The sequence below is a fragment of the Physella acuta genome, unplaced genomic scaffold (assembly GCF_028476545.2).
Source record: "Physella acuta isolate Inbredline_101_S28 unplaced genomic scaffold, ASM2847654v3 ptg000072l, whole genome shotgun sequence".
Classification (NCBI taxonomy): domain Eukaryota; kingdom Metazoa; phylum Mollusca; class Gastropoda; family Physidae; genus Physella; species Physella acuta.
In genome coordinates this window covers 325267-347312 of record NW_026731592.1, presented here as the reverse complement: position 1 = coordinate 347312, position 22046 = coordinate 325267, and the positions used below count along the sequence as shown (strand labels likewise).

Genomic DNA, 22046 nt, shown 5'->3' with positions numbered 1-22046 from the left:
TTAACGTAAAATACCACCACTATTTTAAGTCGTGAAGTTTATTTAAAGTAAAATACCACCTCTCTTTCAAGAACTGTTTGTCTTATGTCTAGATTCAAATACCACCTTCCACAAAGATTCAAATACCACCCTCCGCTTAGATTTAAAAACCACCTTCCGCTTAGATTTGAAAAACCCACCCTGAGATAGATTCAAATGCCACTGCCCTTGATGTGGCATGTCTAAATGGATTCCCCCCCCCCCCCCACCCCGCCCCAAGCTCTAGCGTGACGTATGGTCGCGGTATTTATATGCCATTGTATGCAGCGCAACAACCAAGACGAAATGCTAAAAATGAGATACAAGTGTATGTGAGATAAACGAGGTAGACAGAGATAGACCAGGTCACGTGGCTGGTGGATACACGCACGCACCCTCCCTCCAGTGGCAGGGGCCGTAACTCCGGCCAACCCATGGATTTCATAACACACGGGTCGTTAACTCTCTGGGGTTTCAGGGGGCGGCAATCCCACATCGGTGATGTATCAAGTCGAAATAATCTGCTCTGGATTTGCCATCATACTTTGGTTTATTCGCTGTTTTCTTTTAGCAGGTATGCAGGGGGAGGGAGGGGTGAGGGAAAATGGTTTTAATTAATGTCGTCTTATGTTTGTATTCTAAGATGGGAAGGTGATGGTGGGGAAGGGGTGAGGGGGGGGGGGGGGGGCTGGATATAGTGTGAGTGTTTTGGGGGGGGGGGGGAGAGTTGATGAAAGGGGTACGAACTAGGAGAAGTTCGTTAGACTGGAAATGGGATAGACCTAGTTATTAAAGCGAAGGATGGTTAGCGTGGCTTTGTTTTGGGGAGAAGAACCGCGAGTACAATTACTGTACAATTGGGGGTGGTGGGGTGGGGGGGGGGGGGGGGGGAAGAAATTGACATGGGAAGTAACTACATTCTATTTTAGGGTCAAAGGTTAAGTGTACTTTAAATCGGCGCGTGTATTCCAATTGTTGAAATAGCCAGTCATGTGAAGTTCAGTAGATCCGTAGAGCAGGGAAGGAGCAGAGTGGTGGAGCGGTAGGACGAATGCCCTGTAACTCGACAGCCTGAGATTGAAACCTTCGTGGTCAGTAATGCACGTGCAGCATATCTACAGTACTCATTATAAAAACAGAGTCGATAGGTTAATTAACGTTTGGCTAGCGTAATGCCTGGGTATCGGGATACGGACAAAAGCCAAATCTGGACAAAAGCTCAATATGGACATAAGCTCAATATGGACATAAGCTCAATATGGACAAAAGCTCAATATGGACATAAGCTCAATATGGACATAAGCTCAATATGGACAAAAGCTCAAAATGGACATATGCTCGATATGGACGAAAACTCAATATGGACAAAAGCTCAATATGGACAAAAGCTCAATATGGACAAAAGCTCAATCTGGACAAAAGCGCAAGATGGACAAAAGTTCGACAGGAAATAAGGCCGACATCTAAAAGGCCGACTTGACATAAGGCCGACATGGACATAAGACTGACATGATGAGGCAGACATGCTAAGGTACAACATATTCAAATAAAATGCGTTCTACTGGTTGACAGTGTGATCTAATGGTTAATTTGTGTTATAAGTTTTTAAATGTGCTCTTTTGCTATACATATTTAGTGACGTATTTGATGACATATCCACCATTGTAACCATGGCCTTTTGTCAATGTCGGCCTTTTGACCAAGTCGGCTTTATGTCTTATCGGCCTTTATCGATGTTGGTACCTGTACCTCAGACATGTTCTCTGTGTGTAGAAAAGTGAAATTTAATCAGCTGCTTAAGCAAACGATAGCAGGGAAAAAATTTGTTAAAAACTTGTCAACAAAAACTGTTAAAAACTTGTCGGCAAAAATGGTTAAAAACTTGTCGGCTTAAAGCGAGGAAAACAAAGTTTGTTAACGAGCAATGCAGGGTTAACAAAGATAAAGCTTCCCTTCTTTTTGGCGTATTAATATCCCAGATAAAACGAGTGTAATAAATCGTATCACTACGCTGTTGCCGACAAAAGATGTCTGCCATCTCAATTTTCAAAAGCTGCCGAGATGGGTTTTTTGAAACTTTTTTTGTCAGGTGTGGTTTCAAAGGATTGACATTTTTTAAACGCCATTTTTTTTAAAATAAATAAAATTGATTAGGTTAAATTTTCTTATTGTAATCATTAGCTGTGAAACGTGGGGTAGAGTTAGAATTTAAAAAAAATACCTTATCTACATGTTGGTAAAACCTACTTGATTATTATGACCATATATCGTTTGTCCTTCATATATTTTGTCCGTGAGATATTTTGTCGGAGATATTTTGTCAGAGATAATTTGTAATGGAACCATATATATATATATATATATATATATATATATATATATATATATATATATATATATATATATATATATATATATTGCTGTTTTAACATCGTGACGTCAGACTAACACGTGATTTCTCTCACCAGAACGAGACGGAGCGGTTTTTGAAAAAGTTGACCGACATTGACACCGAGCAGTTGACCAGGGTCAACAAACGGGAGATGAAGATCATCAAATCGTGTCTGCAGACGTTCATTGACGGCTACAAGTGGCGGGAGTAAGTGGTCTTTGTTAGCAGAGTAGGTGCCCTTGTCGTCTATTGATTGGCAGAGTAGGTTCCCTTGTCGTCTATTTATTGGCAGAGTAGGTTCCCTTGTCGTCTATTTATCGGCAGAGTAGGTGCCCTTGTCGTCTATTGATTGGCAGAGTAGGTGCCCTTGTCGTCTATTGAGTGCCAGAGTAGGTTCCCTTGTCGTCTATTTATTGGCAGAGTAGTTTCCCTTTGGTCGTCTATTTATTGGCAGAGTAGGTTCCCTTGTCGTCGATATATTGGCAGAGTAGGTTCCCTTTGGTCGTCTATTTATTGGCAGAGTAGGTTCCCTTTGGTCGTCTATTTATTGGCAGAGTAGGTTCCCTTTGGTCGTCTATTTATTGGCAGAGTAGGTTCCCTTGTCGTCTATTTATTGGCAGAGTAGGTTCCCATGTCGTCTATTTATTGGCAGAGTAGGTTCCCTTTGTTCGTCTATTTATTGGCAGAGTAGGTTCCCTTTGGTCGTTTATATATTGGCAGAGTAGGTTTTTTTTGTCAGATTTCATGTTGATAGATTAAGTTCCCTTTGCCAAAGCCTCGACTATATGTGTTTCACAATATTTCTAACGCTTTCAATCAATGCCAACATTTATGATGATGCCAATAAATGCCAATATATCTAACGCTGACCAGCAATGCCAATATTTCTAACGCTGACAATGCCAATATTTCTAACGCCGACAATGCCAATATTTCTAACGCCGACAATGCCAATATTTCTAACGCTGTCAATAAATGCCAATATTTCTAACGCTGGACATCAATGCCAATATTTTTAACGCTGCCTATCAATGCCAACACAAAAACAACGAAAATTAAATCGAACCGTTATGAATTTTTAATCATTCATCGTCTCTGTGTTTGAGTTCCTTAATGAGGTTGATGATGATATTTATCTAACTCTCACACAAGAACATTCTGTACAAGAAGACAGTGAGATGCATACATTCAGCTCCACGTTATAGGAACATATTCCACGCTAGGTTTTAAGTGCATATTAGATTCTACGTTTTGAGCACATATTCGTTGCTATATTTTAAAAGCACATTCTCGGTGCTATGATTTAAGCGCACATTCGATACTGAAAGCGCATATTCGATTCAATGTTTTAAGCACATATTCATAGCTACATTGTAAGCACATATTCGGTGGCATGTTTTGAGCGTATATTTCATTCTATGTAATAAGAACATATTCGGTGCTATGATTTAAGCGCACATTCGATACTATAAGCACATGTTTGATGCTATGTTTTAGCACATATCCGATACTGTAAGCACATATTCGATACTGTGGTTTAAGTACCTAATCTACAGCATGTAATCGTAGAATTGTGTGAGAGACTCTGATATCGTGAGGAGCACTTTGTTACCGTTGATTGAGCGATATAAATGTTACGTCCCTTGTACGAGATTCCCTCTATTTTATCCTCACAAATAACGACCACCACTGCTGATAGAAAATGATGCCAAAACTACACGAAACAATTTCGGAATTATGATTTTTGTTTACACGAGCATGAATAGAAAATAATGACATTCATGGCTGCGCAAAAATTAGGAAGATAGCAACGATGAATCCCATTAATCCTTTACATAATCCGACGCACCATAATACGAATGATAAATTAAACTCGTTATCTCCCCTTAAATCCTGGGCTATTGATTCGTTTATGCTATTTATAGAATATTGAGAATTATTGGACCTTCTTAAATCTATTGTAATATAATTTTGTAATCACAATTGAGTTCTTACTATTTTATTAAATAACGCATAAATAATTATCATTTTACATAACCAAAGTAACCCTCGAATTCCCATAAAATTGTATCCAAATATTCTACCAAAAAATTGTACAAAAACGTATTGATCAGACAAAGTTATCAAATTGAAACCTTTAACAACGTCATTTCTCGAATATGGCTTTGATTACAATCTAATTAAAAAGATGGCGGATGATTGCAGGGATAATGGCCTTTAATCTAACCGTAATTTGATCCAGGCTTCAGGAAATATTCGCGCGGGCGACTGTTGTTTTGGGCGGTTAGAACGCCCGCGGAGATTAGCGTATAAAGTATCAGCGCTGGCTGCGTTCCTCTGCCATTTTTTAAAGCCTCGGGATGAAGAAATAATTTAGATGAAATCTTAAGAGGGAGATAACCTGTTGTTTTCAAAAGGGGACGCAATTCAAATTTTATTTGTTGCGGGGATTCCTTAAGGAAAAAAAAAACCGTTGAGTATTGAATCAAACATACGGATCCTGCACACATTATACAACACTATAGAAGTTCCAGTAACACACATCAACTTCTCTGTCTTATACAAAGTAATATAACACAAAGTATGTAATATCAAACCTCATGTATGTGATGTTTCATAACAATATTAATTCCAAACCAAATCTCTACTCTATATAAATTACGTAAGACTGCTATTGTATCTGAAACACATTTCCCCCGCAACCACCACCTCCGTCTCACAATCCAGAACAAAATGCAGTAGCATACTATAAATATAGAACATTTATTACGACTATTTTCTCTCACAATGTTTCCATTTTAGCGACTGTACTTAGTTTTGTTGAGTAAGAAAGAAAAAATTATCAGATAAAAACAACATTTCATACAATTACTATGAATAACCGAGTTTTTTTAGTAATGGATTCAAGTTGTTTCTAGTTCAATAAACTAACGATGATAACAACTACAATACTATCCGCATGCTACATCTATACTAAATTGAACTATAAATATAAAGCCTTTTGCTGAACAACAAAAAAAATCGTGTATCACCCTACTTATCGTGCCATTCTGAGCTATAGAAATGCTGTTTATCATTAGTATAATTAAGGCTTGAAAAATATCACTAGCAGTGTTATGGAACATTCACGACACACCTACCCTATAGATGGAACAGAATAATGCCCCCCCCCCCCCCCATACACACACGCATTTCCTATTGCACGATGAACAAACGGAATCATTGGGAATATACGATGTTTTGCCACATATAAATCAGTATCGACAATTGGTAGGTTTGAGGTGGGGGGGGGGGGGGGGGTGGAGAGGGGGGTCATCACCACAATCACACAAAGCTGGAGCGAAATACGAAACGAAAATTGTATCAGCCTCATAAAAATAAGCGATTGAAACCACGAAGTTCGGGGCATCCTAAGGGTTTTTAAGACGGCATATTTAGGATTGATGATACAATTTTATAGATTTACAGGCTCTGTGGGTCCACATAAGGGGGGGGGAGGGGATGACTAGAGCCAGGCACATACAGGCTTACAATATCTGGTGAAACCACAACATTAAAGGTTTATGTGGGGATTGGTGTGTGTGTGTGGGGAGGGGGTGACTAGAGCCAGGCACATACAGGCTTACAATATCTGGTGAAACCACAATATTAAAGGTTTATGTGGGGGTTGGTGTGTGTGTGTGGGGAGGGGATGACTAGAGCCAGGCACATACAGGCTTACAATATCTGGTGAAACCACAATATTAAAGGTTTATGTGGGGGTTGGTGTGTGTGTGTGGGGAGGGGATGACTAGAGCCAGGCACATACAGGCTTACAATATCTGGTGAAACCACAATATTAAAGGTTTATGTGGGGGTTGGCTAATTGTGAGCCCCCATATTGATAGTTTGTTTGTGTGGAGGAGAGGGGATTGACAAACTGAGAGCAGTCATATTGAAAGTTTACATATGTATCGGGGGGGGGGGGGCTAATTGTGAGCCGCCATATTAATAGTTTGTGTGGGGGGGGGGGGAGGCTATTTGAACCGCCATATTGATGGTTTCTGCTGTCTATCCACAGGTACGGCGCGTTGAACTCGGTGAACTTTCTAGAAGGTCTGGCCAACGGGCCACAGTGGCCAGGCTATACCAAGCTGGAGACGGTCCAGGACTTTGAGAGGTACCTCAAGCGTCTGGCGTCCATGCCTGACCAGGTGGGTCACGTGGGGGTGGGGTGTGTGGGGGGGTGGGGGGTCACACAAGCTAAAGACGGGATGTGTGGGGTGGGGTGTGTGGGGTGAGGGGTGGGGGTCACACCAAGCTAGAAACGGTACTTTGAGGGGTTATCCTGAGGTGGGTTACCCGGGATTGAAGGGTGGGGATGGGAGGGTATAAATAAACGTGGGCGTGTCATGAGAACTGGATGTGGTGTGACACATTAGAGCCTGACGTGTGAGTGGGTGGTGACAAATGGAAATTGGGCGGATGCGAATACAAAATAGTCGAAATGTGATTGGGAATGGGATGGCGAATAAACTAAAGGACATTCATCTGAGAAGTGGGTGGTGACAAATGGGAAATGGGCGGAGATGGATTATTACGGGACGGAAGGACAGACTCGGTTGATGGAGAAAAGACGAAGTAATGGGTGGTGACAAATAGAAAATGGGCGTAAACAAAAGATAGATTCGATTGATTGACAGTTAACGCGTGGATGGGGAAAGCTGGTGAATACGAACAGATTAAATAATCTAAGACGTATGGTGGATGTAAATATAAGCAAACGACAGTCAGAAAAAAAGGGAACAAGTGGCCAAATGATAACCAATGAAAACACAGTTTTTGGGTTTATTTACTTTGAGTATTTAAAACCGTCGTATTAGCTGATTGTGTTAGATTTAATTCATTTGATTGATCGAATGATTTTTAAAAGGATTTAATCATTGATTATCTGAGTGATTTCATAGTTCCTTTTCTAAGTGATTTAAAAAATGTAAATGGTTGATTTTCGGGGAAAGGGGGGGGGGGGATTTAACGAAATAGGTTGCCGTGTGACTAATCTAAATATAAATTTGTATAATAAATGTTGTTTAATTGGCTATATGCTCTTGATTGCCTGTATAATTGTCCATTGATTGACTAATTGTTTAATGATTGCCTGTCTGATTGACTAATGATTGGTCTCACAGATTGAGGAGCAGATTATGTTAATGAAGCGAGCAATCAAGCTCAAGAGATCCAGTCACCTCGTCTCTATAGTAAGTTTTTTGTTATGGGCTATATGGGAACCACGTGATCTACACTACTAAAATTTATTGGTCCAGTGGTAAATCAATACCGTAATATTCACCCCACGCTAGTGGGTCTAAAATATTACACTGGTGTCAAAGATGTTACCATCATGATAAATATGATACCCTCGTGTCTAATATGTTGCCCTAGTGTCTAAGATGTAACCCTCGTGTCTAAGATGTACCCTAGTGTCTAAGATGTTACCCTCGTGTCTAAGATGTTACCCTCGTGTCTAAGATGTTATCCTCGTGTCTAAGATGTTACCCTCGTGTCTAAGATGTTACCCTAAGATGTTACCCTAAGATGTTACCCTAAGATGTTACCCTAAGATGTTACCCTCATGTCTAAGATGTTACCCTAAGATGTTACCCTCGTGTCTAAGATGTTACCCTAAGATGTTACCCTCGTGTCTAAGATGTTACCCTCGTGTCTAAGATGTTACCCTCGTGTCTAAGATGTTACCCTCGTGTCTAAGATGTTACCCTCGTGTCTAAGATGTTACCCTCGTGTCTAAGATGTTACCCTCGTGTCTAAGATGTTACCCTCGTGTCTAAGATGTTACCCTCGTGTCTAAGATGTTACCCTCGTGTCTAAGATGTTACCCTCGTGTCTAAGATGTTACCCTCGTGTCTAAGATGTTACCCTCGTGTCTAAGATGTTACCCTCGTGTCTAAGATGTTACCCTCGTGTCTAAGATGTTACCCTAATGCCCACAGAACCGGGTCCCAGATATGATGAGCAGCTGGAATGTGGACCTCTATTTCCTGATGCCCTTCCAACGCAGCTTGAGCGTTGTTAACTTCCCGGATACCACAAAGTAAGTCCAGGATCGAATCCTGCTGGCACTGTCGTCGTTTACGGTTATGGTATATTAGGTAAAGGGTAGAATTGGTCGTTGGCTAGAGGTGTGGAGTGGCTACTAGAGGGGTGTGGTTACCATCGGGGGGGGGGGGGGGGTGTATGCTAGCAGTGGTGTGTGTCCACCGGTGGGTGGGGCTACAGTGGGGGTGTGGCTACTAGTGGGGATGTGGCTGCTAATCGGGTAGGGATACCATTAGGGGAGGGGCAACTAGGGGGCGTGTGGCTACCAGGAGACACCATTTAGGGGGGGGGGGGGTGACACCAAGGCAAAAATAGCAACATAAATTTAGAAAAGAAAAAAAAGATCATTCCATTTAAATTAATGATTAATTAGATTTAAATTGTTTTTTATGATAAAAATTGTTGGGGGTGGGGGTGACACCATGAAATAAACTTGCTACCTATGGAGAAACCAATGCTGCACCAAGCTGTATTAATAACCAATTATAGATATACATCGTTACTATTATCCGTGAAAAGTTTAGACCTATCAAAGCGAGGGGGGGGGGGGGGGGGTGACACCGACGTTCACCTCTAGGTGCCGCACCGGGTGACACCCGAACTAGCAACGTTGCATTTGTGTTACAACATTGACATTGCTCTCACTAAGGTCTCATAAATGTGACGGGGTCTCACACAGTTGACAGGGGTCTTAGATAATTAACATGGGCCTTAGATAATTAACAGGGGTCTCAGAACAGCCAGGGGTCCCACGAATCACTTTTCACCTTCCTGTTCTAGGCTCCACATGTGGGACAAGGCCGAGAGCCTGATGCCTCGCGTCACCCAGGCATTGAACAGGATGAAACAGTTCATGCACCACGTAAGTACGCATGCGCGCGCTCCACAAATCTGAACCACGTGACAAGGAAGAGGCACGTGTTCAAAACACCGCCGCAGGTCTCGCGTCACGAGATAAAACGTGTTCTTGAAAGGGGGCGGGGTAGTTTGTCCCAGAGCAGGAAATGAGAGAAACCTGGGTGGGGGGGGGTGTGGAGACATTAGACACGGAGTAAAAAAATTACCTGAATATACCTGTTAGGGTGGAATTATTACGTCTTTAACACAAGTCTTAATGCTACGTCAGAGATTCACGTTTGTTTGAATGCTTTGTTAGGTTTGCAGTAGTTCTTCTTCTTCTTCTTCGTTCTTAATTATTAGTGTTGAAGGGGATCGAGATTTATCTGCCAGTGGGGTTGAACTCGAGACTGTTCGAATTTATCAACCATGAGCTTTTTGCCGACTCGACCACGCCTCCAACACAATTAAGCGTTACGTGTCAACTGGTTATGCGCCATTGAGGCCATTGACTCCGATTTCAGCCTGCTTTTTATTTTTGGATTTGCTTCCATAGCCTTTGTCCAACCAAGAACAAACTACAAAGCAGCAGTTGTTTAATTTTGGAGTTGTCTCTCCTAGAAGAGTGGCTGTCCCCAGCTAACGAGCCTCATCTGCCCGAGGGTTCGAACTCGAGACTTTTCGGTTTAGCAACCATGAGCTTTACCGACTCGACCACGCCGACCCCTTGCTGTAGTTAAATGTTCGATTTAAAAAAATCTAGTCAAATTAACTCCAATAATTAAAGTAATTAGCTATGTTTTGTTATTCTGATCAGCGCCTATAAATTAGACCAGTTTTATTTCAGGCATATAGAAAATATATACTTTTATCAGTGTCGTCGTCGTCCCCCCCCCCCCCCCCCCCACGAAAATTTCAAGTCCCCCACCTCATCTCCGGAGAAAAAAAAGGCTGAAACAAACACCTAAATAGACATACTGGCCAGTAATAATTAGACCCATCTGATCAGTATTAAGTTGGCCAAGTAACGCCACTTCCTCTACCCTACTCACATCCGTTCCAAGCGTCCGATAACCATAAGGCTGATAATTCGACTGCTCATGTGGCCTGTGATAATCAAAAGGCTGATAATTCGACTGATCATGTAGCCTGTGATAACCAAAAGGCTGATAATTCGACTGCTCATGTGGCCTGTGATAACCAAAAGGCTGATAATTCGACTGCTCATGTGACCTGTGATAACCAAAAGGCTGATAATTCGACTGATCATGTAGCCTGTGATAAATAAAAGGCTGATAATTCGACTGCTCATGTGCCCTGTGATAACCAAAAGGCTGATAATTCGACTGCTCATGTGGCCTGTGATAACCAAAAGGCTGATAATTCGACTGCTCATGTGGCCTGTGATAACCAAAAGGCTGATAATTCGACTGATCGTGTAGCCTGTGATAACCAAAAGGCCGATAATTCGACTGCTCATGTGGCCTGTGATAACCAAAAGGCTGATAATTCGACTGCTCATGTGACCTGTGATAACCAAAAGGCTGATAATTCGACTGATCATGTAGCCTGTGATAAATAAAAGGCTGATAATTCGACTGCTCATGTGCCCTGTGATAACCAAAAGGCTGATAATTCGACTGCTCATGTGGCCTGTGATAACCAAAAGGCTGATAATTCGACTGCTCATGTGGCCTGTGATAACCAAAAGGCTGATAATTCGACTGATCATGTAGCCTGTGATAACCAAAAGGCTGATAATTCGACTGCTCATGTGGCCTGTGATAACCAAAAGGCTGATAATTCGACTGCTCATGTGACCTGTGATAACCAAAAGGCTGATAATTCGACTGATCATGTAGCCTGTGATAAATAAAAGGCTGATAATTCGACTGCTCATGTGCCCTGTGATAACCAAAAGGCTGATAATTCGACTGCTCATGTGGCCTGTGATAACCAAAAGGCTGATAATTCGACTGCTCATGTGGCCTGTGATAACCAAAAGGCTGATAATTCGACTGATCATGTAGCCTGTGATAACCAAAAGGCTGATAATTCGACTGCTCATGTGTCCTGTGATAACCAAAAGGCTGACAATTCGACTGCTCATGGGGCCTGTGATAACCAAAAGGCTGATAATTCGACTGCTCATGTGGCCTGTGATAACCAAAAGGCTGATAATTCGACTGATCATGTGGCCTGTGATAACTTTATCAGTGGCAAGCTCGCCCAAAGTTAAAATTAGAGTTGGCCTTACTCCAACTACCAGGCAATCGTAGATCGTAACCCCCCCCCCCCCCAAAGACATCTTTACCCCACCCCTCCCCAACGTCTTATGTAGAGAAGACAGCTCCGCGCCGAAAAAAATCGAATATTATAATCCAATATTTGTAAAGCTGGAGCAGAAGTTGTATAAGCCCAAACAGCATAATTTGAGCAGACGTCGGGATAGTTTCGTTACCTCTCGGCCGGACGCCGCGTGGAGAGGCCAGATCTCCGCGCGTCCCCCGGGAAATCAGGCCGGAATGAAAAGAGGACCCGAGTAAACCCCGTCCGTCGGGACGGCCAATAGAATCGTTTCCTGTCACCGGAAGTCGTGAAACTCAATGCGAGAGGACATCAACTCAAGATGGCGGGTGCTGTGACTTGCTGCTGCCATTTACAGTCGTTAGGGTTCAGACGATGGTATCGTAACCGACGACCGAGTTTTTTAGCATAATCTCCCGAAACTCAGCCCTAATTTGTTTCACCATCAATCAATCTTTTTTTTAAAAGCCATTTCTTTTTAAGTTTCAAACTAATATTTTTTACACGCAAATTTTAAATCAACATTTTTATTCTTTCTTTAAAAGGGGCGTTTTCAAATCAGATTCATAAAATTTGTCTCATTCAGTTCTTAAGAAAGTCTAGTTCATAAATGAGGTGGCATAGATGGCATTATATATATATATATATATATATATATATATATATATATATATATATATATATATATATATATATATATATATATAAACTACACATTCCTTCAAATGACCATGTATATATTTTCCCTAGGACTACTCCGACTCCACAAGAGAAAGCCCGGGGGTGCACTCCCTCCCCCACGGGCTGCAGTACTACGAGGCCTGCCTAAAGTGGTACCTGGGCTACAACGCCACGGCCGCGGAGGTCTTTGACCTGGGGCTGAAGGAGGTCTCTAGAATAATGGAGAAGATTAAAGAGGTGGGTCACATGAAGAGGTGGGTCACATAGAAGAGGTGGGTCACATAGAAGAGGTGGGTCACATAGAAGAGGTGGGTCACATAGAAGAGGTGGGTCACATAGAGGAGGTGGGTCACATAGAAGAGGTGGGTCACATAGAAGAGGTGGGTCACATAGAGGAGGTGGGTCACATAGAAGAGGTGGGTCACATAGAAGAGGTGGGTCACATAGAAGAGGTGGGTCACATAGAAGAGGTGGGTCACATAGAAGAGGTGGGTCACATAGAGGAGGTGGGTCACATAGAAGAGGTGGGTCACATAGAAGAGGTGGGTCACATAGAGGAGGTGGGTCACATAGAAGAGGTGGGTCACATAGAAGAGGTGGGTCACATAGAAGAGGTGGGTCACATGAAGAGGTGGGTCACATGAAGAGGTGGGTCACATAGAGGAGGTGGGTCACATAGAATAATGGAGAAGATTAAAGTGGTGGGTCACATAGAAGAGGTGGGTCACATAGAAGAGGTGGGTCACATAGAAGAGGTGGGTCACATGAAGAGGTGGGTCACATGAAGAGGTGGGTCACATGAAGAGGTGGGTCACATAGAAGAGGTGGGTCACATAGAAGAGGTGGGTCACATAGAAGAGGTGGGTCACATAGAAGAGGTGGGTCACATAGAGGAGGTGGGTCACATAGAATAATGGAGAAGATTAAAGAGGTGGGTCACATAGAGGAGGTGGGTCACATAGAATAATGGAGAAGATTAAAGAGGTGGGTCACATAGAGGAGGTGGGTCACATAGAATAATAAAGAAGATTAAAGAGGTGGGTCACATAGAGGAGGTGGGTCACATAGAATAATGGAGAAGATTAAAGAGGTGGGTCACATAGAGGAGGTGGGTCACATAGAATAATGGAGAAGATTAAAGAGGTGGGTCACATAGAGGAGGTGGGTCACATAGAATAATGGAGAAGATTAAAGAGGTGGGTCACATAGAGGAGGTGGGTCACATAGAATAATAAAGAAGATTAAAGAGGTGGGTCACATAGAGGAGGTGGGTCACATAGAATAATGGAGAAGATTAAAGAGGTGGGTCACATAGAGGAGGTGGGTCACATAGAATAATGGAGAAGATTAAAGAGGTGGGTCACATAGAGGAGGTGGGTCACATAGAATAATGGAGAAGATTAAAGAGGTGGGTCACATAGAAGAGGTGGGTCACATAGAATAATGGAGAAGATTAAAGTGGTGGGTCACATAGAAGAGGTGGGTCACATAGAATAATGGAGAAGATTAAAGAGGTGGGTCACATAGAATAATGGAGAAGATTAAAGAGGTGGGTCACATAGAATAATGGAGAAGATTAAAGAGGTGGGTCACATAGAATAATGGAGAAGATTAAAGAGGTGGGTCACATAGAATAATGGAGAAGATTAAAGAGGTGGGTCACATAGAATAATGGAGAAGATTAAAGAGGTGGGTCACATAGAATAATGGAGAAGATTAAAGAGGTGGGTCACATAGAATAATGGAGAAGATTAAAGAGGTGGGTCACATAGAATAATGGAGAAGATTAAAGAGGTGGGTCACATAGAATAATGGAGAAGATTAAAGAGGTGGGTCACATAGAAGAGGTGGGTCACATAGAAGAGGTGGGTCACATAGAATAATGGAGAAGATTAAAGAGGTGGGTCACATAGAATAATGGAGAAGATTAAAGAGGTGGGTCACATAGAATAATGGAGAAGATTAAAGAGGTGGGTCACATAGAATAATGGAGAAGATTAAAGAGGTGGGTCACATAGAATAATGGAGAAGATTAAAGAGGTGGGTCACATAGAATAATGGAGAAGATTAAAGAGGTGGGTCACATAGAAGAGGTGGGTCACATAGAAGAGGTGGGTCACATAGAATAATGGAGAAGATTAAAGAGGTGGGTCACATAGAATAATGGAGAAGATTAAAGAGGTGGGTCACATAGAATAATGGAGAAGATTAAAGAGGTGGGTCACATAGAATAATGGAGAAGATTAAAGAGGTGGGTCACATAGAAGAGGTGGGTCACATAGAATAATGGAGAAGATTAAAGAGGTGGGTCACATAGAAGAGGTGGGTCACATAGAATAATGGAGAAGATTAAAGAGGTGGGTCACATAGAATAATGGAGAAGATTAAAGAGGTGGGTCACATAGAATAATGGAGAAGATTAAAGAGGTGGGTCACATAGAAGAGGTGGGTCACATAGAATAATGGAGAAGATTAAAGAGGTGGGTCACATAGAATAATGGAGAAGATTAAAGAGGTGGGTCACATAGAATAATGGAGAAGATTAAAGTGGTGGGTCACATAGAAGAGGTGGGTCACATAGAATAATGGAGAAGATTAAAGAGGTGGGTCACATAGAATAATGGAGAAGATTAAAGTGGTGGGTCACATAGAAGAGGTGGGTCACATAGAATAATGGAGAAGATTAAAGAGGTGGGTCACATAGAATAATGGAGAAGATTAAAGAGGTGGGTCACATAGAATAATGGAGAAGATTAAAGTGGTGGGTCACATAGAAGAGGTGGGTCACATAGAATAATGGAGAAGATTAAAGAGGTGGGTCACATAGAATAATGGAGAAGATTAAAGTGGTGGGTCACATAGAAGAGGTGGGTCACATAGAATAATGGAGAAGATTAAAGAGGTGGGTCACATAGAATAATGGAGAAGATTAAAGTGGTGGGTCACATAGAAGAGGTGGGTCACATAGAATAATGGAGAAGATTAAAGAGGTGGGTCACATAGAAGAGGTGGGTCACATAGAATAATGGAGAAGATTAAAGAGGTGGGTCACATAGAATAATGGAGAAGATTAAAGAGGTGGGTCACATAGAATAATGGAGAAGATTAAAGAGGTGGGTCACATAGAAGAGGTGGGTCACATAGAATAATGGAGAAGATTAAAGAGGTGGGTCACATAGAATAATGGAGAAGATTAAAGAGGTGGGTCACATAGAATAATGGAGAAGATTAAAGAGGTGGGTCACATAGAATAATGGAGAAGATTAAAGAGGTGGGTCACATAGAATAATGGAGAAGATTAAAGAGGTGGGTCACATAGAGGAGGGGGTGGGGTTTGCGATCGTGTGAGGAAGATTATCAAAAGAAACGATAGGGACTAAGGTTTGTATGTGCTTATGTCTGGTTTGGACTAAGGTTCTGTATGGGTTTATATCTTGTTTGGGCTCAGTTCTATTTTAAATAGACATTTCTTAGCAAAGCTTGGGTTTTGAAGCAGCCTATGTCCAGAGTTTCTTTCAGACATTTTCTACCGGGGGTCACTTAAAATTTCCGGGTGGGTGAAGACTGGTTAAAGTGGGTTTTATAAATATAAATTATAGTTTTTAACACGGAGGGAGGGGGACGGCGTGCTCCGGGAGTGGGAAGGGGGATCAGCCCCCTCATCCTCACCCCCAGAGATGTCTGAAAGAAACTCAGCCTATGTCTTGGTCTAACGGGTTGCGCTTATTTTTGGGTTGAACCAAAATATTCCAATAAGCTCCTGTTTGACTGAGCTCATGTTTGGCTAAACTCATGTTTGACTGAGTCCATGTTTGACTGAGCTTATATTTGACTGAGGACATGTTGGATTGAGCTTTTGTTTGACTGAGCTTATTTTCGGTTGAGCTCTTGTTTTTAAGAATCGATGAATTAAACAATATACGGTGTATGAGTGTGGCCTAGATGTAGCTGTGGTGTGTATCTGTCAAAGAGAGCGGGTTCGAATCTTGTTTGTACTCGGCAGGTGATGAGATCAGTCGGCTTTGAGGGGGAGCTCAAGTCTTTCTTCCGGCACATTGAATCTATCCCACAGTTCTACAACCACACCAAAGTGAGTTGCTTTCCCCTTGCCCATGCTGGCATATTTCAACTGTATTACTCCGGTATGGTGTGCGTATGTGGAGAGTTTGTGTTTAATGATTGTGGGTGTGTAGCTATTATAATATGTATCCATGCTAAGTTTGCATTTACATACGTATATATGGATGGATGGACGTATATATGTGCTTTATATATATTAAAATTTATATACATGTAAATGTGTACGAACAAATTGTATTGTACAAAACGACAGATTAATGTTCATAAATTCAATAGATTTATATACGACCAATGAACCTTGTTGTCCACCCCCCCCCCCCACCCCACCCCTTCCCCCAACCGTTACAGGAAGAAATTCTACACAAGTACAGATCTCTACTAGACGACCTCATTATTCCAAGACTCAGCACTTTGTTTAAGAACGTGACCATAGCGCCCATCAAGTGAGTGTTACGTCACATCTCCCATAGGCTGACTCCTCCCATAAGACATAGCCCAACTTCCTCCCATCTAAATCAGACATTAGCTGAACTTTCTCCCATCTAAATCAGACATTAACCAAACTTTCTCCCATCTAAACCAAACTTTCCCCCATCTAAATCAGACATTAACCAAACTTTCTCCCATCTAAACCAAACTTTCTCCCATCTAAATCAGACATTAACCAAACTTTCTCCCATCTAAATCAGACATTAGCCGAACTTTCCCCCATCTAAATCAGACATTAACCAAACTTTCTTCCATCTAAATCAGACATTAGCCAAACTTTCTTCCATCTAAATCAGACATTAACCAAACTTTCTCCCATCTAAATCAGACATATGCCAAACTTTTTCCCATCTAAATCAGACATATGCCAAACTTTTTCCCATCTAAATCAAACTTTCTCCCATCTAAATCAAACTTTCTCCCACCTCCCATAGGCTGGTACCTCTCATGAGACATATGCCGAACTTTCTCCCATCTCAACAAAAAAAAATTATAATTAAAAAAAAAAAATTCTCTCTCTCTCTCTCTCTTTGATCTAAGATTAACCAAGATTATTTTTCCCAATCTAATCGAAGATTTTTGTAAAGAAAATTCATTATTTTATAACGATGATATTAAGATATCTTTAAAAAAAACATATCAAAGATGCCGCTAAACAAAAAAAAATAGAGCTCATAATAAATATCCAGCTTATTTTTTTAAAGAAATAAACTTTTTTTTTTTTTGTTTAAAAATAATTTCGCCATATTTTAAAAATTATAAAGCAGAAGCGAGCATAAAGGTCTGGCAGACTTAATGACGTAAATATTTGTGTATAAAACTGCCGAGTACAGCGGCGTATCTCCATGGTACAGCGGCGTATCTCCGTGGTACAGTGGCGTTGACAACCATTTTGATAATAGTCCCACATGTAAACAACTAGTGTAATAACCCGCGGTCTGGCCCAAGGCAACACAGACGGGGTCATGGTGTGAATAGTTTCTGCTGGTGTATTTTGATCTACATCTGGCCTTCAACCATAACATTGTGTGACCACCACCCCCCCCCTCAATAGTGTGCGACATAAGGCCTAGCACTAACCATAACGATGGGTGTGACCCCCCCCCCCCTCAATAGTGTGGGACATAAGGCTTAGCACTAACCATAACGATGGGTGTGACCCCCCCCCTCAATAGTGTGGGACATAAAGCCTAGCACTAACCATAACGATGGGTGTGCCACTGTTAGCTAACAGCTGATTACCAGTGAGGGGGGGGGGGGGGGGTGAAAGAAATACAACTGAAACGAACTATATAGAAAGTATCTATATATATAATTCTCTTCTTGGAGACGCTAGAAAACAAGCTGTAAGCGCGCTCCCAACCACCCCCACCCTCACATGGTCTGGTGAGCTGTGGTTCACGCTAAATGTTTACATTCGTAGAGCCGGGTTTAGTGATGGCTATTAGGGGCAGATAATTTAGTTTGAAACTATTTTAAACTTAGAGGAGGTAACTAAGAGGAGGCTGCTTTCACGAGGGGGGGGGGGGTGTAGGGTAGGGGTTGGGGGAAAGGAGGGTGGCGTTAGTATTGTCCTTAACGACCTACTGATAGTGTTTTAAAGCAAATATTTTCAGTGGCAGCATTGGTACTGTCGAATTCACAAATTATGAATTACTGAAAAGTAGAAAATAAAACAACTATAAATAGCGACGTATGATATGCCGCGGGTCGGCTCGTCTATATATATAATTCTCTTCTGGGAGCCGTTAGAAAACAAGCTGCAAGTGCGCCTTACAGTCCCCTCTCTATCGCTACCACCCCCCCCCCCACCCCCTCACATGGTCTGGTGAGCTGTTGTTCACGCTGTTTACATTTTACAATCATAGAGACGGGTTTGGTGACGGCTATTAGGGGCAGATAATTTAGTTTGAAACGATTTTAAACTTAGAGGAGGTAACTAAGAGGAGGCTGCTTTCACGTGGGGGGAGGGGGGGGGGGGGGGGGGGTTAGTGTTTTTAAGCAAATATTTTCAGTGACAGCATTGGTACTGTCGAATTCACAAATTATAAATTACTGAAAAGTAGAAAAAAAAGCAACTAAATAGCGGCGTATGATACGCTGCGGGTCGGCTCGTGTCATATAAAATAAACGATCATTTACCTGAGAACTATTGTTTTAATTATATAACTATTTATCCAAAAGTGTCTCATTCGTGAATAAAAGCTATTTCCCCTGTGAAAACTATTCAAGTGCCCTGTGTTTACATTTACAACACAAGTAATAACTGTAACATTGAGCTGACTTGATATGTCGCCTGTGACTCAATAGCAGAAACATATCAGATTCTTAATGTGACCCCCCCCCCCACTCTCTCTCTCCACAGGGTGATCCCAGTGGAGCGGGACGGACCCTGGGGATCCTACGGCTTAGGTCAGTTCTACGTCAACTTAAAGGAGCCGGAGAAAAGGTAAGGACACGTGACTCTATCGTCCAATCAAACACTTGGTCTTAACGTCCAATCAAACACGTGAATCTAACATCCAATCGAAAAGATTAGGCTAATTTAACATCCAGTCAAACTCTATTTCGTGATCCCAGCATCCAATCAAAACAGAAAATAGCTCTTGAACCTAAGAATGCAATCACTCAATTACTCGTCATAATTCCTTGAACCAAATTAGGCAACCGACAAAACATTATCAAAAAGGGAGTCAAAAATTTCAATAACTTTTTTTTTTAAATGGCCAAAATTTTAACAATGATTTTTTTTAAAAACTGTAAACTTTAACACACAAAAAAAAACGACTTCAATATGGCTGGTAAGTAGGTCACCAACCAGTTCTAAGGCTCAATAAAACCTGCATGAGCAATATAACTGGTTGGTGACCTACTTACCAGCCCTATTGTATTTTGACCAGGTCAACGTTCACCATGATGCCCTTGACCCTGCACGAGGCATACCCCGGCCACCACTTCCAAGATTTGTACTCGCAGCTGTTTGAAATTCCCGCCTACCGGGCCCAGCCAATGAACGGCCGGCTCTACAGCGTGCCCTTCCACTTCCCCGTCTACACGGCCTACTCCGAGGGCTGGGCCCTGTACGCCGAGTTTCTGGGTCACGAACTTGACCTCTACAGAGATCCGTACGAACTGTGAGTCCAGCTGAGTTGGTGTCGTCATTAGTTTAGTGCCCATCAGACAAGGTTTCTTTCAGACATTTACTTCGGGGGAGAAACTGAGTTTATTCAGCACCCCCCCCCCCCCCCCCGAAATCAAATTTATGTTCAAAATATATACTTCAACAATTGACCGTCCCATCCCCCCCCCCCTCTACGAACGAGATAGAATTTATATTCAAATTATTTACCTCAACCATTGACCGCCCCTCCTGGAAATTTACTCCCCCCCCCCCCCCATGGACTGGTCTAACTGCATATCGAAGTCACATCTCACGTGACAGGATAGAATCGTCTGCAGTGGTTTCACTCGGGATCTGGTCGTGTATGGGTGTAAGTCCCACATATTGCAAACATTAGCAGGGTTTCTTTCAGACATTTTTGTTCAGGAAAGGGAGCAGTGTATAAAAAAAGTATATGCTCCATAGGGAGAGCTGGGCCCCACCCCCGAGAGATGTCTGAAAGAAACACCGAATAATAGGTTTACATGTATTTGTAGGCATTAGTCTCTATAATATGTTTGTAACGCCACTATAAAAGTAGAAGTGTACACCAATATGGCTGAATGTTTCTCTTACTTACAGATTTGGTCGCTACGTGTCTGAGATCTTCAGAGCTTGTCGTCTGGTCGTTGATACGGGCATTCATGCATACGGGTATTTTTCTTCAATATTCATCACATTCTTTGTTTTGAAACGTAAAGTAGACAATTAGTCTAATCTACACTACTAAAAATGTTTTAACTTAGGTATTAAATTTAATAGACTAAGCCACAATTTATATTCATTATAAGCTTTTAAACTAAAAACAAATTTAGCCTATCTATGCCATCATCAATGCTCATTATTGTTGTTTTTGTTTATCAAGCTGGTCCCGTGATAAAGCCATTCAGTTTTTGAGCGATTACAGTGACTTCCCTTCGAGCCAGATAGCAGCGGAAGTGGACCGATACATTACGGCGCCAGGTCAAGCCTGCTCGTACAAAATCGGAGAAATCAAAATACGAAACTTACGACAAAAAGCTGAGCGACTACTAGGTGAGAAAAAAAGTTGTTAACCATTTTTTGACTACATTTAAAATGATTTTACGAAAATTTTAAAAATTAGCCTAAAATAGATCTTTATTAAAATCTATTGGGCTGGTAAGTAGGTCAATAAACAGTTCTATGGCTCATGCAGGTTTTATTGAGCCGTAGAACTGGTTGGTGACCTATAGTAGTACACATCCAAATTCGTTTAAAAATATCTATCTAAAATGTTAGCCAAACTCACATTTTATATTATTTTTAGGCTCAGACTTTGACATAAGAGAGTTCCACAACCAAGTCCTTAAAATCGGCTATGTACCCTTGGATATATTGGAGGAAGTTGTGGATGAATGGATTCAAGCCAAGCTGACCAACAACCCATCCGTGACGTCAGATTACCTTGAACTTTCAACTCATGACTCAGGGTCGAAATTTCTGCACCCAAATTATATAGTCACGTGTTTTTATATAGTTTTGGCGTTAATACAGGTCTTATGAGTATGACTTAGTTTTCCAAAGATCTCTTTTTTTTAAATTATATAAATAGGAGTAATAAAAGAAAGACTTCGTAATCTTATAGGGAGAGTGTTGGACTTTAAGTGTGGAGGAGAGAACTTGTGACGTTACACTTTCGCATTTTTAAAAGGCATATGTTAAACTGAATTTTAGAACTTTAATGCATTTTTTTTTTAAATTTAAAAAATTGTTAGGACAGTTGATCAATGTATTGATCCCAACTTCGAAAAGTTTGTTACTGGGGGAAGGGAAATAACTCAATTAATGTCTTCGGCAAAATCATCTTAGTTTGAGTACATTCCCTTTGGAAACAAGAACGAATAAAAAGGTGGTCATCTTTATTGTGGCGTCATTTTAGGGGAGGGGGGGGGGTTGCGAAGAGGGGGTAAGGAAGTGAGACGTCCTACTTTTGCATTCAAAGCCTATTTATTAAAGTTTAAAGGTTCA

General features: G+C 41.5%; 1 protein-coding gene across 1 annotated transcript in view; it reads left to right on the top strand.

Annotated features, from left to right (window-relative positions):
- The window catches only part of LOC131952693 (uncharacterized), a 70881-nt gene extending 50846 nt beyond the window's left edge, over positions 1 to 20035 (top strand). The window contains exons 4-13 of the mRNA XM_059315469.1: positions 2487 to 2617; positions 6471 to 6603; positions 7579 to 7647; positions 8398 to 8498; positions 9284 to 9365; positions 12398 to 12565; positions 16332 to 16418; positions 16757 to 16851; positions 19263 to 19346; positions 19798 to 20035. Coding sequence (XP_059171452.1) covers positions 2487 to 2617; positions 6471 to 6603; positions 7579 to 7647; positions 8398 to 8498; positions 9284 to 9365; positions 12398 to 12565; positions 16332 to 16418; positions 16757 to 16851; positions 19263 to 19346; positions 19798 to 20035 — 1188 coding nt within the window. The remainder of the gene's footprint in view (positions 1 to 2486; positions 2618 to 6470; positions 6604 to 7578; positions 7648 to 8397; positions 8499 to 9283; positions 9366 to 12397; positions 12566 to 16331; positions 16419 to 16756; positions 16852 to 19262; positions 19347 to 19797) is intronic.
- Positions 20036 to 22046: the final 2011 nt, after the last annotated feature.